Here is an 18,089-nt window from a genome sequence, read left to right as displayed (position 1 = left end):
CATTTTTTAGATTTGAAATAAAATTTCTTCCAGCATCCCCGTTTAAGTAATTAGTATCCATAGACTAAAAAGTGAGCTGCTACAAACAAATGTGGTACAATTTTCAGTTTCTTATAGTTGTGAATACCAGTTTTCTCAATGCTTTGCAATTAAAATCAAGTATAGAAGTAAAAGAGATACTCTGGGTAAAATAAAACTGCACCTGTCATCCATAACCCTGGATAGAGTTGTTGCGTCCATCCAAACAGCCACTCCGTTCATACTGGTTTTATATTAAGTAATTGTTATATATTTGAATTTCCAAAATATAGCTTTTCAGTTCTAAAGCATTTTGAAAAGCATTGCCACACGGAAAGGATGATTCCAGCTGAAAGAGTCTCTAATGCCAGGGCTACCTCAGAACAGAGTAAATTGAATGCATCACTTCTTCCGGAGCCCTTTGATCACAACAAATTGACACCTGCCAACTTCTCCCCTGTATGTTCCTGATCCTGGTCAAGTAGTTCTCAAGTCGTGGCAGCAAAGTCATTTTGATTAATTTTTGGTGTGAATCAAACTTTCAAGCTAGCACATGCTATGAAACAAATTATACATTTCCTGTGACCTACTAAAATAATTCGTTCACTAGAGCAAGAGTCTGGATTTAAGACTAAAATCGTACATAGGAATAATCTATATTTCTCACAGTAAAAGATATTTTCTCTGAAATTACTTCAGTTCCTTGGTGTAACTTTCTAACGTTGTGTTGTGTTCATCCATTCCTTCAGTCTGTCAATAGGCATTTACTGAGTGGGCTATATGCCTTGTCATGCTAAGAATCAAAAGATCAAAATCCCTCACTGCAGAGTCTCAGTTTAGAAGAGACAGATGCTCAAACAAATAATTACTAAACAATGTGATGATGGTATATTGGACATATACAAATGGTTCCATAGGAGTACAAGAGAAGAAATAAATAATTAGGAAGGGGGAAGCTAGGTTAATTCAGATTTTGTTTTGCTTGGTAACTGGTTCTAACATTTTTTTTTAATATAGTGATAAAATATTATGGTTTGAAATTACATTTGAATCAACTTGATTTAGAAATAAAACATTTTTCACCATTAGGAATTAAAATGCCAGTAATCAACATAGGGATAATGTCAATTAAAAAAGATAAATATTAAGAAACAAACATTTAAAATAAAATATTAACATTTTATTTAAATAAAAGATCACTTTTAAAGAAATGCTTAATAGTGAATTTTATAAATATTCAGTTAACCTCACTTGACTGTTATATGCTTATGTGTGTGTTAAGTGCACACCAATACTTTTTATCATTTTGATGTGGATTTTCTCATTTGTGCATTATTTAGAGCACATTTAGATTCCAACCTGGTTTTCCCTAGAGACTCAGTACACTCTGTACTACTTCCCCTGAATTAATTGATATAATGAGCTGATGTAAATTACTTTCACTATTAGGCTGAGTTACTGTTAACCAACAACAATTTAGAAGGTAAATATACCACACAAAGACATATGAGTACTGAAATCCCAAATTAAGTATCAAAGATGTTTTTTAGCTTTATGTAATTTTGGAATGTCTGTATCATTGCTTCCTCGCATGGTCTGGAGAATCAGGACTCTTGGATATAAATGCCTTCTGCTAAGGCCTATGCCTGGGCACCTGTAGAGGGAAATGGCTCTGGCAATAGACCCGAACAACCCTGGGCCACCCACCCTCTGATCATGGTTCTAACTCTTCCTTCTTGCTTTCTTGCTTGTTCTTCTGGGAACAGTTTTCAATATTTTAATTATAAAAATGCACCTTCTCTTTTTAAGGCCCAAGAGAAATGCTCTAAGCTTGGTTAAGCGCTTTGTTTATAGTCTACCCATAACTACTCTGGTCTCCGCATTTCTGTACGTTTCATATCACTCTGATGACGGATCAGATTCTGCCTAGTATTGTATCTCGCATGAATCTTATCCCCCACCGCCCCCCCACATAGGTTATAGAGTCTTTGGAGAAGAAACATCTTTTTGTAGCCTTGATAACACCAAGTCCAAATTCATATGGAATAGAACTGCCTATTAATGTAGAGTGAATTTTCCATCCCACCTCCTGAAAATCCAACATTATGCTCTCTTATGTTGTATTTTCCCCCCTTATAATGTTCTTCCTCTCGTTTTCTTCTCTTACAATCCTGTTCTCCTAGGCTTAAGCTCTTGAAAGGCAGTGAATAGACTCTTATTCATCTTCTATTTCCCACAGTGCTCAATAATTGTTTGTTGCATGACTAAAGGTTTGCAAAGAGTTGTAGAGGAACAGCATTCCTATATAAGAAACAGAGTTCCATGCCAAACTGGGCTATGCCCTGCTATGGTAGTTTTAGGCATGGCTAATGGTAAGTCAAGAACAGGGGATGGAGAATATTATCTCTGAGTCCAGTCCTATTCTATTTTGCAGCAAGACGCTACCAGGGCTTTATGATTATTGGTGGTCAAAGTGTGGCTCTCCATCAAGCAACCTGTGACCCACTATTATGGGTTCTGCCTTTTTAATCTGAGTGGATTTTTCTACTTTAGAGAGTTTCCTATTCAAAGCTAGAAATCTTTTGTGAATGCTAATACATAAGAACAAAATAATTTGTGCTGTTGAAACAGGAGTTTTCCAGAACAAATTCCAACTTCACTATTGCTAGGATACAGGCAGACTATAAAACAGTGCCCTGCAAGCAATGGTTCAGATATCCATAGCTCCTGTTTATTGGCCCTCTATTTCTTGCCTATTAATTATCTACTTTATGAACATTACCTCCTAATCTCAATACTATTGGGTTGTCCAGAAAGTTCATTTCCATAAGATGTTAAGGAAAAACCAAATGAACTTTTTGGCCAACCCAATACTTATCAGATAGGTATGTATAATTGCTCCATTTTTCAAATGAGAAATTGAGGATCAGAAAGGTTAAATTACATCATCATAACTGGCTATTAAGTAAATAAAAAGACAAAGATTTGAACACAAAACCTGCATTTTTTCCCCCATACTATACTTGCTGCCTCCTTATAAAGGTGGGTTTCATTAGCCAGTGGGGCATGGGAGGAGAGGTAAGGAAGACTTAGAAATCTTTTCTTATGAGGCTAGTATATTCTCATTGCTGTGGCATTATTTCAGAAGCTCATATTGCTATAAAAAAAAAAAAACAACTCAGCATTACCCCTTTCTGTCTTGGTACTATTGGCCTTGATAAAGGATAGTACAGGAAACAAGATGGCTAATGTTATGTCTCTCACCAGGAGGAAATTTAGCTAGTGTCTTTGTTTTTTTTGCAAAAGGAAAATAAAATAAATCTGTGATGTGCAAATGAATCTCTCAACTGTTTGTTAATTTCTACTGTTTACTCAAAAATGGGAAACACCAAGCCTGTGATGCATCATCTTTTGTGCGCTTGGCACCTTCCATCATGAATCATATTAATCTGCTTAAACTAACAAGGATTAATTGCCTTGGTAAGGCAACCTGGCATTGAAATGATGTATTGCCCAGACAGCTTGGAATTTAGCCACTCATAAATCTCATTTGTTTGTTGGTTTATTTCTGTTTGTCTCTTTCTCTGACAGATGTGTGCCCAATCACTGTGAGCATGGTGGGAAGTGCTCGCAAACGTGGGACAGCTTCATGTGCACTTGTGATGAGACGGGATACAGTGGGGCCACCTGCCACAACTGTGAGTGCCAATTTATCTCACTTTAAACTTATAATTGCATGAGAATCCCAGGTCTTCAGCTATGCTTTAAAGCTCAGCAACCTGAATAATCCACATAGTAAATCACTTGATTCTGAAGAACCCAGATTTCACTGTTGCTTTTCTAGAGTAGTATTCTAGTTATCAAAATATATTCTCTCAAGCCTAATGACTCAAAAAGAAGGACCAACGTTTCTGAAGCTCCATAAACATGTAGTTGAGATTGGAATGCTGCTCTTGGATGTGCCTTTACATGTCTAAGCCACATCTGTCTGGATAGATTGTTTGGAAAATTGTGTTAGTGTGATGTCCCTGACTGGATACTCATTTATCAGTTCATCAGAGAGGCAGACAGAGTGTAATTTGAACACTTAGTTTCTGGATGATAGTTGTCTCAACGCTCTTTTAGAACTATTTGGCCACATATTTTAGATCAGAAAAATGAGCTGGAAAGTGGAAGAAAGTCCATTGAAGTTGTATATGTAAAATAAAAATGCAAGAAGTCAAATTTTTTAAAATATTAAAAAATAAAAAGTAGCATGCAAAAATGTCTTTTAGAACACAGATGTGCCTTGTTTTACATAATAGCTTTTCCCCTGAAAAGTTAAATAAAAATTATATTTTTATAATTCAAAGATTATTAAAAACTGAGTATTAACTTTATAATTGTAATGTTAATTTTCCAATAATGCATAGCACTTTTGAAGACAGATTTGCCATAAAGCATGTAGTTGAAAGAAGAAGGTCATCTGTTATGTAGCATGAATGTGTGTGTGTGTGTGTAAGAAGGAGGAAAGAGATTCAGTCTTCTTCAATCTTCTCTCTGTATGAAAATCTAATATCTAAATTCTCTAAGTATACAGAGTGCTTTCTCTTCATTTCACTTTTAGAAAATAATAACAAGCAAAATATTATTAGAGTTCTGGGGACAGTAAAACTGCAATACCGTTCTCTGAGACTTTTCATATCATTATTTGTAGTAATGTACAATAAGACATTGAGTTCAGCATATATTGTAAGACCTCAACTAAGAAAAAAAAATTTTATTTTATTGCACTTATTAATTTGTTTAGGAGGATATTTTAAAAAACCAAGAGACAAAAAGAACTAGAAGAATTAACATTTAATAGGGCGATATAAAAGAGTTAAAACAGCCACTTAGTAGATTCTTCATCTCTACAGTATTTATATATAGATATGTAAAAAAGTATTTTAATGACTAAAGAACAAAAGAGAGTTAAAACAGACACTTAGTAGATTCATCATCTCTACAGTATTTATATATAGATATGTAAAAAATATTTTAATGAATAAAGAACCAAAGTGATTGATATTGAAATAAATTAGAATTAAGGAGTTATGACTAAAATTGTACCCTTCCAATCACACCAAAATATTAACTTTCATCATATGACATTCATTGTATGATACATAATGCTTGAACTAAGTAACTTAGATGAAACAAAGTACCTTCACTCCACCAGTAGAATTTATATAATATGTTATAAATACCACCTTTAACTATCACAATCTTGTTTCTGAGAATGGAAATTCTAACTAAAGGAAAGAACAAGAAATTGGTGGTGGTTACAAGTGTTTCCTATCTCAGCGACCACTTTTATATTTAATGTAAAAGCAAATAATTTTTTTTATAATTGCTTCTTTCATTGAATACACAGCAAAGAAAAAGACATTTAAACATATTAAATTAAAAACAATTTAAAATATATGCCAGTAGTTGAATAGTTGAGTGTTTTGTTTTGTTTTTTTAAAGAGTTAACAACTCCAAGTATTAGAAATGTCCTAAGTGTGGTTAGATTTGGCTCTTGTGGGAAGTTATAAATGTAAAAGAGGGAAATTATCTCTTCCCTGCTGCTTATTCTACTCTTCCTTTATTTAATTTTTGTGTGTATGAATATAGAATCATTCATTTTAACAATGAAAGCCTGATCGCTCGTTGTCTTCCCCAAATAAGGCCAAAATGTTGAAAATCATGTGTGTGCATAAATAGAGGTTAGAAGACCATAGTGCAGAATTCAAGAAAGGATTGATTGGACACAATTTTGTTGTGAAAAATATATCTTGTGGGTTGTAGAAGGCACATGCTTCCAAATAAGCTAAAAGACTTGATATATCTCTTAGTTACTCCCATGAATTAGTTAAAAATTGGCAGGGTCTGGCCCAGCACATAATACTGTGAAAATTATATAACATATGCTATTCAGTTTGATACAGAAGGAACAATTTGGCATTTTTACATATTCAGTGACTGCATGGGCTTCTGATGCTGCCTGTGAGGTCACCATGCTGGGTGCCTTTTCAGGAAGTCATTCTCTTCTCTTGGACTTCCTTAATTCCTCTGTCGACTACATGCCTCCTGAGGTCTCTTATAGTTCTGAAATCCAAGGAGCTGAGACTTCCAGCTACTTATTCTGTGTTCTGTGGTTTTGACCTTTGTTAGCATTATTAAATTTTTACCTCATTATTTTCAGTGAAAGACCAAGTGTCCCTTTTGTAAAGGAACTATGGTAATTTTAAAATAGTACTAGTTTAAAAAGGTAAAGAACAGCTAAAGTCTGAAGTTTAGTAAAACTAAATATTTAGGAGCGCTTCAAACATTACAGTTAGGCTGCTCACTGCTTAACGCGTTTTCTTCCCTGGTCCAGGCTTGGCCGGGATGAGAAAGCTGCTCCGTGCGTGATTGTCGGGCTGGGTTGTGGTCCAAGATGGAGGCTCGAAGCCCTTCTTTGACAGGCCACGCTGCCTGAGTCTGAACTTGGATCGACTTCCTTGTAATTGTGGGCACTAAAACCGTTTGAGCTTCATTTTTCTCCTTTGTGAAATGAGATTAATAACAGCACCACCTCATAAAGCCATTGTGAGATTAAATGAGATGATTTGTGGAGAACACTGAGAAGGGCTTTAGCATATGTTAGTACTCAGTAAATTATTGCCACTTCATCCCATTCAGAACAATCATCCCTTTGCTCTGAATTTCTATACAAATAGTTGTCCATATCACACAATTTGTCACTTAATTTCACGCTGCCATTCATTGTTTGCTATCGTTTCCATGGCAGATTTGAGCTTGACGTGAATCATTGGTTTCCATAGGGTTTTGTTTTTCCAGAAGAACTGAAGAACATTAAAAGTGATCTGGGTATGTCCTAGACCTATCTGTTTGTTTATTTGTTGCTTATACATGGAGGAATTAATTTTCAAGTGAATTCTATACAGGGCTCAGAGGGCTGTCATTTACAAACCACTCCCATGAGGAGACAGGGTGTCATCCTTTGGGTGAGGAAATCCTACAAGAAAAGCCACAGATTGCAGGAAAGGGAGAGACGGTTTTTCGTGTTCAAAAACTAAAGAGGCTAGTTTGTGAAAAAATACAAATACATTACATTCTTGCAGTTGCATACCTTTAAAATTTCCTTATGCAGGTATTCCATTCTCAATCAATTTCTAAGAACTGACTAGTAGCATGTCAAAACATAAAATCATGACACAGAGACACAGAGGGTAGAACGATCATGTTAAATAGTTTATTTGCTTTGTTACGTTGACTTATCCCTACTTCATTCTCCCAAAAGTGTAAGAATTTGTCTTTATTTTGAGCAAAACTTCATGTTTATAGCTACAGTATTTTTCTCTTAGTGGTGATAGATAGACCCTTTTCATTAGATCTCCAAGTTCACATTCCAATACCTCAAATGCTTTTTAGGATCTAATTATCATCTCATTTTTTTCACGTGTGTTCTTTACACTTCATAATTATGGCTCTGGTTTACATGAATTAATTCAAAAACCTATCCCTTATCCCAGGGCTTAGCAGATATTTTTTCTCATGCTGCTGGGGTCTATCTTTGACCTCAGTCATTCTTACATATACTATTAGTCCCCTATATGGAACTGCCCTAAAAATCCCCAGGGTATCCTCAATAATATGAAACCTTTTCCCTATTTTCACAAGTGCAAGAGGATATTTGACAAATATAAGCAATGTTTTGGGGTGGAACTCTATAAGAATTACTAGATGCCAGACCTTCATTCTGAGAGAAAATATTTTTCCATATATCTTTTTATTAAAGGAGGGACTTTCACCTTGCCCAGATATACAGCCATGACTGTTTCCAGAGGAGGTAAGTTAGATGACCTATGAAGATCTCTTCCAATTTTAAAATTATGTGATTTCTGAATTCTGAAATACTAAGAAAAAACAGGGATTGATGTTGTCACGGAAATGCAAAAGTAAATTTTTCACCAGCCACTTTTAGAAGAAAAATTGAAATTTAAAAGGAAACTATTCTACATTCTGTAGTCTGGAGCTATGACTCTGGGTCTATAAATTTGTAAACCATAAATTATACTGCACCTTATTACTGCACACATGAAAAGTGAAGTGGATTTCAATAGCTCACACCATGTTATTTACAATCCATTATACCCATAAGTAACTTAATTCAAAGCATAATTTTTTAAAAAGAAATTATTCCTACCTGCTGAAAGTCACACTAACCTAGGGCATAAAAACATAGATTTATTGGCACAGGAAATATGGTCCCCCCCATCCATTTGGAACTACCACAAACTTAGACACCAATGAAGACAACTTGGAATTTGACCATTGCTACCAAAAAAACAAAAACAAAAAGGGCAGTCATTGGGTGGAATCATGGCCTTATGGAATTGGAATCCATCCTTCAGCTATAAGTTCAATTGGCTTACAAGGTCCTACTTGGTATGGCTGTGTCTTTAACCTGGTTTTCGGCCATACTCTTCATCCCTGACTCCTCTCTCGTCCCACTGGCCTCCTTTCAGTTTTCCATACTTGCATGGTACCCTCGAACTGTTCCCTCTCCCCTCCCACTGCCACGACCACAGGACTTTTGCACATCCTCCCTCTCTGCTTTGCTTGGTATGTTCCTAGTCATCCTTCAGATTTCAGCTCAGTAGTTACCTCCTTAGGGAAGCTTTCCGTGAACCCATAATTAGGTCAAATCCTCTTATTTCAAGACATATATCTTCCTCTTAGCCTTGGTGATGGCTGTGATTTTGCATTTATCATTTGTGATTCTTTAATAATATCTGTCTTTTCCACTGGACTATAATATCTGAGAGGAGATAGTGCCAGGTTCTGTCCACCATTTTATCCCCAGAGCCCACCCAGCATATAATATGTGCTCAGTGAATATGCACTGAATCAAAGAGTGAATAAATGACAGACAACCTAAGAAGCATCAAGAGCTTTTTAAAAATCAGTGTCCTTTATCCAAATTTATGAAGGTTGTAAAGCTAAGAAGAGAGAGTAAAGCCAAAGGGAAAAAAAGAAAACAGAAAAAGGAGGGTAGAGAATAAAAGATGCATTAATTCAAAGCAGAGGGCGCCATGATAGACATGACAGCACAAACAATCACAAGAGGTGTAGAGTTTTAAGAAATTATATGGACAGATTGAATATATGGGCACACAAACCCACACGTTTCAAATAATCTTTGAGGAAAATATTGCCATGTTAGGACACCATTCGTTAAAGTAACTTGCGAGACTATATAGTAATAGTGGCAAAATAAGTTGCAACGACAACAAAAGATCTTAGATAACATAGTGCAGTCAGCTAACTCCTGTGCTGGCTGATTGTATGAGCTGTTCTAAAATAAATATGAGGGAGGGGATATGGGGATGTATGTATACGTACAACTGATTCACTTTGTTATACAGCAGAAACTAACACACCATTGTAAAGCAATTATACTCCAATAAAGATGTTAAAAAAAAGTCATATTAACAGGATTTGAACTTACACACTCAAAAAAAATAAAAATAAAATAAAATAAATAGGGGCTTCCCTGGTGGCGCAGTGGTTGAGAATCTGCCTGCCAATGCAGGGGACATGGGTTCGAGCCCTGGTCTGGGAAGATCCCACATGCCGTGGAGCGACTAGGCCCGTGAGCCACAATTGCTGAGCCTGCGCGTCTGGAGCCTGTGCTCCGCAACGGGAGAGGCCGCGACAGTGAGAGGCCCGCGCACCGCGATGAAGAGTGGCCCCCGCTCGCCGCAACTGGAGAAAGTCCTCGCACAGAAACGAAGACCCAACACAGCCACAAATAAATAAATAAATAAATAAATAAATAAACAGTGATGAAATTTTAAAAAAATAAAATAAAAATAAAATAAAATAAAATAAATATAGATGTGTTTAAATATTGACCATCTAGTGAATGATAAAAAACTGTTTAAACTTGGTATGAAATTTGAATAAGATGAACATAATCCTTTGATTTATCATGTAATATCATGTGTGTGTTCTTACTACAGTAGAACTGTGGAAAGGGAAAAGAACTCAGGGTTTGAAATCAGATGATCTACTGTGAAACCCTCAGGCTATCTGGCCAGCCTTCTTCCTTCATCAGCTGCCCGTGCCTAGTGTAGGACTGTACCCTCTCCCATTCCTCCAGCGCTCTTAGCACATTTGTGTGGATTCCACCTACACCCCTGGAGGGTGAGGTCAGCTCTCCCATTACATGCTGTTAGTTACAGGTCACTAACAGCAATTAAATGAGAAGCACTGGGTTTAATACACTTCCTTCTTGCCTCCTTTATTTCCCCCTCTGGGCTGCCTTGGCTTTGTGCTTTGACAATCACTTAACCTCTCTGAACTTAAGTTTCCTCTGGGAGATTCAATGAAATATTGCCTCTTAAAGTGCTTTGTAAATATAGAAAGCATCCTAGATCTTGTTGTAACTTTTATTGTACTGCTAAGTCTTAAAAAACAGCCAGCCAAATTTTTGTCTGCTTATAAGTAGCTTAAGGATACGGAGTACTGATACAGTTGATTCTCAAAGAAAAGATCAGAGAGTGTCTAAATATTTTAGCCAATACTCATTGAAAAGATAAAAGGCTGTATTAGCAAATATAATGGCTACCCAGGCTGATTTATATGAACAGGGTGAATCTGCTGCTTCTAATCTAGACATGGCATTAAGTAGCCAGACTGTGCCTCTTTGTTATCAAGTGAACAATTGCCAAATTCTTCCAATTTTACCCCCCTCTCATCCCCCCGTTCCATTCCTACACCATGAACTACTTCATATGCTCAATGTGTCTTTGTCATTAAAGAGTGACTATGGGGTACAACTGTAGAGCCGTGGGACACCAAGGTTCTGATTCCTACCATCATTTATTCATCCCTCAGTATGTTGAGAGCTGACTCTGTCCTGCATCTAGGACAGGTGTGGAGTGTGGAGACGAGAATGGAACAAGGCAGGGATACTAGAATAGAGGGCTGGACAGCCTCCTCTGAAGAAGTGCGTAGTTTCACTAAAAATAAAAGTCCTTATGATCTTAATTCATTTTCACATCCCTGGTTCATTGGGATTGTGAGCTGAGGGTAGATTGTACCATGTGCTTACCTTTTACAGTCTAGCTTGGTAATTTTCATGTTTACAAAATATTTATAAATGTAATTATATGGGAAACTATTTAATGTTATATCACAAATTCTTTATGGTTTTAAGCAATCGTTTCATCTTTTCAGAGGTTATTATCAGATTATTCACTTGTTTATTTCTGTTTTTTGTCTTATCAGATTGGCAGGGAGAAATCAGGGTGAGGAGGCTGCAGCTTCAGCGTGGTGCTGGGTAGAGAAAGCAGTCATCAATAGAATATGTACAGTTACAGTATTGGCAAGCTCATGCTTGGTTGTGTGTATTCTCTAGCTGAGAAGCTCACTTTCTTACCAGAGCTGGAGCATTTGGGGAAAGAGGAAAAATGACAAGTGCTGTCACTTCCTGAAATCACACTTATTAGGAAAAGAAACAATCATCCCAGCATCTCCTTTGCTCACATTCTCACCTGGCCTCTGTAAATAAAGTAAGGTGTAGAGAAGTGGGGAGTGTTATCTGTGTAGAAATGTTGGAAGGGGATTTAGAGGCCATTCTCTCTTTCAGTTACAACCAAATAAATTACATTGTATTAAAATAGTGCAGGTCATTTGGAGAAACACAGCCAAAGCACCTTTACATTTCTAAGGCACCCCAAATTTCAAATTAATCCCCTCTTTCATGCCTTGCTTTGGAAAGATGGCTAAGATAAAACATAGAAAGAAAGGATTTAATTTCAGTTTTACAAAGACTCTTTCAGTAGTTTCAAAACTATATCTTTCTCTTTGAATAAAGAGCCTTTGCGAAAAGTTGATGGGCAAATGCATATTGAAAAGCAGACAGCTCTACCAACAGAGGAGCTGTGATCCTGTGAACTTCTCAGAGGTGATAAAATGCCAGAGCCAGGTCTTGAAGGAGTTGACATTATTCATTCAGCTCCCCTGTGACTATCTCATCCAAGGTTCAGAGTGAGGAGAAAAAGGGATAGAAAACACCCATCTCTGCACCTTTGCCAAGTTCCATTAGGGGGAAGAAGTCTGAGGGAGGGAGGGCTGTTTAATTGAAAGATAAGGAAGGAAACTTCTGAGATGTTTATATCCACTCAAAACACAAGAAAGGAGAATTAAAGTTAAAAGCACTATGTGCCTCTCCTTTGATCCATCTGACATCTCCCGAATCAGACTTTGTTTTTTGCTTTCATATTGACATTAGTCACTGTGTTGCTATTTCAAGTCTTCAGCTTTACAAGCTTGGTGTATAGGAGTATCTCTAACTCATAGACAGTTTCAATTCATTTAGTAATATTATGTCTATTTTGTATGCAGCACACTACGTGGATGCAGAAATACAGACAAGAGCCCATTTCCTTATGAAGTAGATGAGGTAGTTAGAAAAGGAAGCAGCACAAGTATTCAGGAAACATTAATATATTAGTAGATGTTTATGTGCCAAACTGGTGTAAAGGCTAGTATGTATATGTAATAAGAGAGAGAGGACAGTGCAACCAAGATGGTCAGGAAGGGTTCAAGGAGGAACTGAACCCTGGCTAAATTCCTTGTTTTTTGGGGAATAAAGATTGGGACTGGCAGAGTCCAAGGCAGAGATAAGCATGGAGCGTGGAGAAGCATCTGGTGAGGAGACCCAGCTCTGGAGTCCTCAGGCCTCAAGGGGAATACTCGCTTAGATTCGTACATGTCGTAGGATCCTGGAGAAGTTGCTAAATCTCCCAGATTAGCACCACCCTGTTTGAATGGTGTGCTGCAGCCAGGATTGTTAAGTATTCAGGAACTCTGTGAGCTGGTTGTTAAAGCTTGGTACCTTGAACCAGGTACAGTGTGAGAATTTACCCCATGGAACTTGACAAACCCTACAAATACAAACTCTTTTTTTTTTTTTTTTTTGTAAAACTGGTTTACCAGAATATCATTGCCCTGTTTCATTATTAATAAAATGAGAATAATAGTGTCTCCTATCAGTATTGTTGTGAAGCATACAGATAATGTGTAAAATGTCTAGTGCAGTTATAATCAACACAGGTGATTCTCCAGAGATGATAGCTACAGTTACAAAGGTAACACTTTGAAGAGACTGTTCCCAACAAAGGAACAGCAGGATGTGGAGTCAAGCAGGTGGGTTGAGGTGGCCGGAGGACAGTGGTCGTTCAGTACCCCGGTTCCAAGGTATGACTTCGGACGCGATTCTTCATCACTCACTTTTACCGTGAAACAAATTTACTTTTATTCTTTGGACGAAAAGAGTTGAGTTTCCCTCACCGAGTCAATCCATAAATGACTTTAAAGTCTGCCTAACAGACTATTGGCTTACAAAGATCTCTGAACTAAGGAGAACGTCTAAGACTACTGAACAATGTTTGGAGAACATTTATAAAGAACCATTGGATTACGTGGCGTCACTTCAACGGTCAACGTTTCTTTTACTGAAAGTGACAGAAATGTTTTTGCGTTATTAAAGTTTGCCTCAACTGTTTAGGATATAATATAATGTTAGGCAACAACTGATGAAGACAAAACTAATTTTAAGGTTACTTTGTGGTTGTTAACCTAAACCTAAAGAATGAGAAGCTTTCTTCCTTCAGGAACTGCTCCAGCTGTGACCCAGCTGTGTCAAATATATACTCCTTAAATTTCAAGACACCTGGCTTTGTTTGCCAAGCTCTTTGTGAAAAAACTACTCAATAATGAATCTCGTGATGTTTTTATTATTAATTTTTATTGAAGTATAGTTGCTTTACAGTGTTGTGTTAATTTCTTGCTGTCCAGCAAAGTGAATCGGTCATACATATACATACATCCACTCTTTTTTAGGTTTCCTTCTCATTTAGGTCACCACAGAGCATTGAGTAGAGTTCCCTGTGTTACACAGTAGGTTCTCATTAGTTATCTATTTTGTACATAGTAGTGTATATATATCAGTCCCAATCGTGTTTTTTTTTTTTTAACACTCACATGATGAAAAACTGAAGAATGCATTATTGGTTCCTGTTTCTATCTCTACAAAATGGTGGTGAACAAAGAGCTCTCTCCATTTCTTTTCTTATTATTGTTGCATTCTGCTTTTCTTCCTCCTTTCTGCTCCCTCCTGGCAAAAGTCTTGAGAACAGTATAGTTCAGATTGTTGGAATCTGGAATGAAAATGTCCATCCACGCAAATAATGTTCTTCTATTATATTTGTTGTAAACAGCTAATTCTGTTAAAAGCAAAAGTTACCCATGGAAAGTGCAGCAGTTTCCAAGAAAATTTTGCTGGTTCACTTTTTGGGTGTTCTCATATCTGACTGCTTCCAAATTCTAGTAAAATGTTTTATTTGAAAATCTTTTAGTCAAGTAAAAGTGAAATATTCTAAATGTATATGGATTTGCCTTAAAAACCGTGGTCTTATTTTCAAGTATAGCAAGGAAAAGATCTAATGGCTTGTAGTTCCTTTGTCTCACCAGGTAAGTTTGTCCCAGAGCTGCCATGGTGGCTCCAGTCTGCAAAATATGCCAACACTACTCTTGAAAGACCTTTCTTGGCATCACAGATGCCAGCACTAAGTGCCAGACAATGTTGACACCTACAAAATTGCTGTCATTATTCATTAGCAGACATCAAAATGTCCTAATAATACTCTTTTCCATTATCCAAGCCTGTTGAGACATCAATTAAACACGTCTTGCTTGCCAAGTCATGTGATCAACGTTCTCTGTGCTGGATAGGGGCAAGTGAAGCCATCCAATTAGACTGGATAAAGAAACACCTCTAAGGGTTTGGCTGTGGAAAGAGAAATTCCTTCCATCCATATTCCTGCAATAGAATTCAGAGATCTAGAAAACACTGTGTGTGTTTTCCACCGTATGGCCATCTGTTGATGAGTCTCCCCCACTTAGAGAATATTAAAACACTCAATGAAAAGCATATTTGTACTCAGAAAATGCTAGCATATTAAGGCTCCCTTGTGGTTTCAGTGACATAGATACAGACTTCCTGAATGAATAAAACCTGAATTTTGTTAGGCCAGATTGATTCTTCTGAAAGTTCCTACAGTACCTGGAGCAAGGTGAATGGAACAAGCTTGGTTAATTCATTGTCCAAAAGGACTATTTTTTCCTTTGTATAATTCTTTAAATCAAGCTGACTTAAGCTGTGTGAGAGAGAAGAAGGTATCCTGAACTTCCACAGGAGAGAAATAACCAGTAATGGAGAGTGTCCTGCCTTCTCATGACAGTTCTCATAGCAGTTCTGGGAGAAGTATTGGAGTTGTACTTATATTAGATGCCTTGACGAAGGCGGGTAGGAAACTCCAGGTGGCAACACCTGCTTCCTAGTTATCAGTTAGAGCATCTACTACTCTGTGATAAGGGCACCTACTGGGAGAGCCTGAGCTGTAATAGAAAACCTCTTCTCTTCTCAGCTGGCCATGTAGCTGATGAGCCACAAGGCCAGTCGTCCAAAGAGTGCTGAAGTGAAACGGGGGCCGGGAGAGGAAGCAGGATCAGTGATGGGTGACAGAAGTGCAGTGACTGCAGAACAAATCCTCCTCTTCTCATCCACGCTGAATCCACTGCTTAGGACGTGCTTTCCACCATCACCAGATAAAATGTGGTATCAATCCTGTCTTGCAACTTTTGCTTTGCCTCAGTGCCATTGCCACAGCTCCAGTGAAAGTTGTCATTTTCACCCAGCTTTATTTCAACAGCCTGAACTAGGTTTTTGGGCTAACATGTAGTTTAGAAATAAAAATAATGATACAGAATGATTCATAGGGCAGAAATAATATGGAAGACAAATTTGTTGAGGAGCATTTGAATTGCTATTAGCAATCACAGAAGAAAGTTTACTAATAGACAACATTTTCCCCTATCCCTTATACCTACAGATTAGATTCTGAAAGACCTTATACATAATAAAAGCATATTTCTTTAAAACCCAAGTAATTTATTTACTATATAAAAAATTCTAAGGGGCTCTGAATTAGTTCAGTTTTCATTCAAATTGGTACTTCTTTTTCCTACTTGTCTCACCCTATGCTTCTCATGTACCACCTATCTTAAGATGAAATAAATGAATATCAGGCCCTAAATTCTACCACATGTGGTTCCTTAGCCAGGGAATGGGTTCATGTTGACACTTGACTCATCAATTTCACATGTGGTAATCAAAAAAAAAACAAATTTAATCTGCACAAACCGTAATTTTCATGCTGGGATCATTTAGACTCCAGCAGTCTTTCTGTTGGTTAGTTTAAGAAAATGGTGTCTCCATTGTGCTTTTTCAGTGAGGATCCCAGTGAAGAATCATACTTGAATCTTGAGGAACTTTTTGCTTTTCAAAAGTGCAACCAACAGAACTTTGATATTTGGGAAGATGAGCTTGTTGTCCGTAGACTTAAAACATTAAGAATAAATATACAAAGTTTGAGAAGGGGTAGTTTAGTAGATACTTTGAAATATTTATCGATGTCATAGTATATTAAGATTAGAGATTATGCCTAAAAAATAAAGTACATGTCCTGACATGCTGCCTTCTACAGTCGTCTTATCAAGAGGTGTGCAACCACCCTAATTTCCTGAATTTTGTCCCAATTCTCTTCCCCAGAATGTGGCTACCTGCTGCCTGTCAACTAAAAAAGGAAGACTTCAAGCAGGGGTGGTGGGGGAGGGAATGTGGAGGGAGGCTTGTTAGAGTGGATGGAGAGAGGAGGATGAGTGTCTCAGCCTTTGAACTGCAAGGCTGACTGCACAGTTTCCAGGTCCCTTGCTTTCTACACTGCGATGTGTGGATGGAGAGGTGGCTTTGTGCATATTTCTGGTAACCCTAGAGATCATGCAGATGCAGTTTAGAAGTAGGAATTTATTTTTAAAGTAAGTTTACTTCCTGCCTTAGGTTTAAATATATACTTAGGGCCAAAAAGCATTTTTAAAGTGAAGTCAAGAGAATAGTATTTTTTCTCAGCAAAACCAGAACAAGATTTAAAAATAAAAGCAAAAACAAAGCCAAAATTTTTTTTAAAATGGCAGTAAGCAGGAATGACTGGCATAATTCCTCTTTTGGAATAGTTTATGGATAAAGGTGGGGCGTGAATTATAGGCTCTATAATCTGTCACAGCATTTACTCTTTTCTCTTTGATGAAGAAGGACATTCTATTCATAAGAAATAATGAGAAGTTTACAAATCAGGTATTAAAACTTATCAAAGACAAAGGCACAGACATTCTTACATTAAAACTATGAATGGAAAAACAGACCAGTCAGGTTTCTTACAAATCACCTACAATACAAGAGATAAACACATTGACAGCTCTTATACTAGATAGATCTCAAGTAGAAATCAAATCAAATACCACACACTTATTGAGGCATACTTCACACCAGCCCCCATCTGTGTCAACAATAACTGCCTTACATTGAAATAATCTCTCTCACAACCAACTATGACTTTCTCAGGGCACTGAGCATGTCATTTTCATCCACACACTCATTGCTCAGCACCTGGCAAGTATTAAATACTTGCCATTTAATACAAGTATTAAATGTAAGAGCAACTGAACTGTGATTGTGTCTCTGTGTGCACACGCACACACGTGCACACACACATATAGCATACCTCAAACGACTAAGAAGACATGTTTATCAGGCTCTGAACATACCAAGCCCTCTGCCTACTCAATGGAGGATCTCTCTTTGGGGTACAGCTTCTTATAATAAAATGCTTTTTGTTTCTCAGTAAGAGACTAACTTTCTTTTCATTTCATAGTGTTCCTGGTGTCTGGTCCATGAAATTTTCTTTATGCCAAATTATGTTCTATAGAAAATTGCATGTAAAGGGGGCTTCATTATCAACAGAACTGACTCCCTCTTAAATCTTACAGTGAACTGTGTATGAGACAAAGCCTCTACTTTACCCATGATCAGAAAAATGTCAGAAAGCAAGTTGAAGGAGGGGTACTTTTTGTCCTTCTCTTTATAAATGACT

At 37.2% G+C, this 18,089-nt stretch overlaps 1 protein-coding gene across 2 annotated transcripts in view; it reads left to right on the top strand.

Moving 5' to 3' along the window:
* CNTNAP2 (contactin associated protein 2) overlaps positions 1-18,089 on the top strand; it is a 2,064,798-nt gene that overhangs the window by 1,246,401 nt on the left and 800,308 nt on the right. For both annotated transcript variants that reach the window (XM_036864011.1, XM_036864010.1), the window contains exon 12: positions 3,610-3,716. In XM_036864011.1, the coding sequence (XP_036719906.1) occupies positions 3,610-3,716 (107 nt within the window). The remainder of the gene's footprint in view (positions 1-3,609; positions 3,717-18,089) is intronic.

The sequence above is a fragment of the Balaenoptera musculus genome, chromosome 9 (assembly GCF_009873245.2).
Source record: "Balaenoptera musculus isolate JJ_BM4_2016_0621 chromosome 9, mBalMus1.pri.v3, whole genome shotgun sequence".
Classification (NCBI taxonomy): domain Eukaryota; kingdom Metazoa; phylum Chordata; class Mammalia; order Artiodactyla; family Balaenopteridae; genus Balaenoptera; species Balaenoptera musculus.
The sequence above is the reverse complement of the archived record's forward strand: the minus strand, read 5'-3'. Positions and strand labels throughout refer to the sequence as shown.